Source organism: Camelina sativa, chromosome 10 (genome assembly GCF_030686135.1).
Source record: "Camelina sativa cultivar CO46 ecotype springtype chromosome 10, ASM3068613v1".
Classification (NCBI taxonomy): domain Eukaryota; kingdom Viridiplantae; phylum Streptophyta; class Magnoliopsida; order Brassicales; family Brassicaceae; genus Camelina; species Camelina sativa.
Genome location: NC_141889.1, coordinates 6022091 through 6025622, shown reverse-complemented (window position 1 = coordinate 6025622; position 3532 = coordinate 6022091). Strand labels below are relative to the sequence as shown.

General features: G+C 41.0%; 1 protein-coding gene across 1 annotated transcript; it reads left to right on the top strand.

Moving 5' to 3' along the window:
* Window positions 1-235: 235 nt before the first annotated feature.
* LOC104717513 (uncharacterized) lies at window positions 236-1777 on the top strand. Its single transcript, XM_010435090.3, has 2 exons — window positions 236-902; window positions 1090-1777. The coding sequence occupies exons 1-2, from the start codon at window positions 236-238 to the stop codon at window positions 1725-1727; spliced, it is 1305 nt and encodes a 434-aa protein (XP_010433392.2). The 3' UTR covers window positions 1728-1777.
* Window positions 1778-3532: the final 1755 nt, after the last annotated feature.

Sequence of the window (3532 nt, the reverse complement as noted above, 5' to 3'; positions counted from 1 at the left end):
GAAAAACAATTATTATTGGGACTCTCAAACATAGTTTCTTGGGAGTTATTTTCTTGTTTATATATTGTATTTATTTTATCTGTTTCCCCTCCTTTACCATCGCTCTCCCTCAAATTCAAAAATTGGAAACTCTCAAACTTTCATTTCAAATTTTGCTTTTTTGAAGGTCACGTTTTTGTTTTTGCTTCTCGTTCTCATTGTCTTTTCAAGGGAGAACAGAATAGAGAAAAAAAAAATGGAAGCTTCAAGCACAAGAAGGGAGAAGACGAACAAGAAGAAGACTGAGAGAGAAAACACCGACACTCAGAACAAGAAGAAGAAGCTGCCCAGTGTTTGGTTTTCACTCAAGAAGTCTCTCCCTTGCAAATCTGATTCTTCCGATGTCCACAACCCTAGATCCAGGAAAGAGCTCGCTACAATCTCAACAAAGAGAACACCCTCCTCCTCATGCGGCGTCGGTGGCCGGTCCGGTTGTTCGAGATCCATAGCCAATCTCAAAGACGTAATCAATGGAAGCAAACAACAACATATGGAGAAGCCGCCTTGCTCTAGCCCTCGTTCTATAGGAAGCAGCGAGTTTCTCAATCCCATTACTCACGATGTAATCTTTAGCAACTCAACCTGCGAGCTCAAGATCACAGGAGCAACAGAACTCGTAGGGACTCTGAGGCCAGGAACGCCGGTGAATTACTCTTCTTCACGACGGAGCCAAGCTTCGAGAAAGGCTTCTTCAGCAGCTGTTTCAGATAGAGACGGGGAAGGATTAGGGTTTCACCAGCAGAGCAGAAGGGAGAGAGAGTCCGCCATTAATGGAGACAATTCCTCTGTTTCTTGCCATAAATGCGGCGACAAGTTTAGCAAAATCGAAGCTGCCGAAGCTCACCATCTCACCAAACACGCCGGTAAAATACTAATCAATCACATTGCTCCCCAAAGTTTCTTACTTTTTTAGCAAAGTTCGTAACTTTTCATCTTTGAATTTCAAAGTTTCATACTTTTTTAGCAAAGTTGTTCCCAAAGTTTGTAACTTTCATCTTAGAATTTCACAATTAGGTTACAGAGTTTCTTAATTGTATCCCAAACTTACAGTGACGGAGCTAATGGAAGGAGACTCGTCGAGGAAGATAGTGGAGATAATATGCAGAACAAGCTGGTTAAAGACAGAGCATCACGGCGGACGAATCGATAGGATCTTGAAAGTGCACAATATGCAAAAGACCTTAGCAAGATTCGAGGAATACAGAGACACGGTGAAGATCAGAGCGAGCAAGCTACAAAAGAAACACCCGAGATGTATCGCTGACGGAAACGAGCTGCTCAGGTTCCACGGCACCACAGTCGCGTGTGCTTTAGGGATTAACGGGTCGACGAGTCTGTGTTCGTCGGAGAAGTGCTGTGTTTGCCGGATTATAAGGAACGGGTTCTCGTCGAAACGGGAGATGAACAACGGAATCGGGGTTTTTACGGCGTCGACGAGCGAGAGAGCGTTCGAGTCGATTGTGATTGGAGATAATGGTGGTGATAGGAAGGCGTTGATTGTGTGTCGTGTGATCGCCGGGAGGGTTCATCGGCCGGTGGAGAATTTAGAGGAGATGAGTAGTGGGTCGTTGTTGAATGGGTTTGATTCTTTGGCCGGTAAGGTTGGGTTGTATACACATGTTGAGGAGCTTTATTTGCTCAATCCTCGAGCTTTGCTTCCTTGTTTTGTGCTAATTTGCAAACCTTAATTATCTCATCAAATCTTTTGATGAAATTAATGGCAAGTTTTGGTTCATAATTTTGGTTTCAATTTGGTTTAAGCAAAACCTGTTAACGAAAACAAAAGGATTATAAGTGGAAGAAAGAATTTAATATTATGATTGGTATGGGTCTGTTTTACTTTATTAGGTAATTTTGGCTATAGTATATTGAATATTCAAGTGAAGTTAGGGAATGGGGTAGTTGCACAAAATTAAAAAAAAAAAAAGGAATGGAGGTTGACGAGAGTCAGAAAGAGGCTTTGTTTCACGTGTGGAGAATATTGGTAAATGCTAAGTTTAAGACAAATAAAATAACTGGTAAACCATACTATTAAAAATTCTCGAGGAAGAGAGAAATTGATAATTATGCTTTTTGCCTACTTCGTGTAAATTGAATTGAAGAGATAATTATGCTTTTTGCCTACTACGTGTAGCTAGTATATAGTTTGCAAAGGCAAAAATGGTCCATACTATTTGCAAATGCATCGAGACAAATCTAACTTACATAAAAAAAAAAAAGTAACTACATAACTAGAAGTGCTAGAACTTAAAGAGTAGAAAATGTATACAGTAACCATTAAAAAATTGTTAGGACTGAAACACTTAATTGATAGATTCGAAGAGCCGCATGCAATATGATATGATTTATCATATCTATTACATAAGGAAGAAAAAGAAACATATGATTTGTGGCTGGTGTGGCTGGTGACGTGGAGCAAAACAAATAATGAATCAAAGACTCCAAACAGAGAGGAGGCTTTGCAGTTGGATCAATAAAAGAGAGGTCTTCTCCATTCGATTCAGTTATACTTAATCTGAGTTGTAAAACCTCTTGCGATGTGCTTGGGGATGATCAATGTTGATCATCACTTCTAAGATTGAGTATTTGTTCATCCGTTACGTGTCTCTTAGTTTTGTAATCGTTGGTGAAGAGTTAATTGAATATTGATTCAGTATTTGAGTTGGATCCTACGAGATTCTATCAATGGTGCGGTGAAACTGGTTCGATTGAGATCGCGATGGCTACTTTTGATGATCCGACGTTGATAAACAGTGAGAGCTTCCAGAAGAAGGCGACGGAGTGTCAATTGAAGGTTCTTGGCGGCGAATACAATCGTCTAACTCAGGCGATGGTTGTACAGGACGACAAGTTGTTATCTCTGGAGGAGACGATGCGTACGATGCTTTCAACCTTGGGGAAGCTGGAGAATCATCTCGAAAAACAACATGAACAGCTGAAAACATCTCAGATCTCGCAGCAGGTATCGTATTCTTCTGCATCACCTCCGCATTTGTCAGATGTTGGAAATTTGCCTTTGGAGAATCGATCGAGCTCACTTCATCAGATCGAGATGCCAGTTTTTGATCCATATGAGTGGTTCTCTGAGGTCGACCGTTTTTTCCGTGTTGGTAGATATCATGATAGGGATAAACTGGACTTGGTAGCCTTGAGTTTGGAAGGAGATGCATGGACATGGTTTTTTTTGGAAAACCACAAGAGCGAATTTCTGGATTGGATTGATTTGCAGTGCAGATTGTTAGCTCGATTTGATCCAGCTCAGAATTGTTCTCCATCAAAGGTGATTGCGCCTTCGATGCCAGAGGTTGCTCAAACAATTGATTCGATTCTAGATGTTGAATCAAAAGCTGGATCAAACATGGGGACTGATTGCGTTCAGGATCTTCAGGTACCATCTTGTACTTTGGAACCTAGCCCTAGCTTTAGGGTTTGCACTGAGTCATTGGATATTAGGGAGGATGTACCATCTCTGTTGTTGGCAGAAGATCGATCA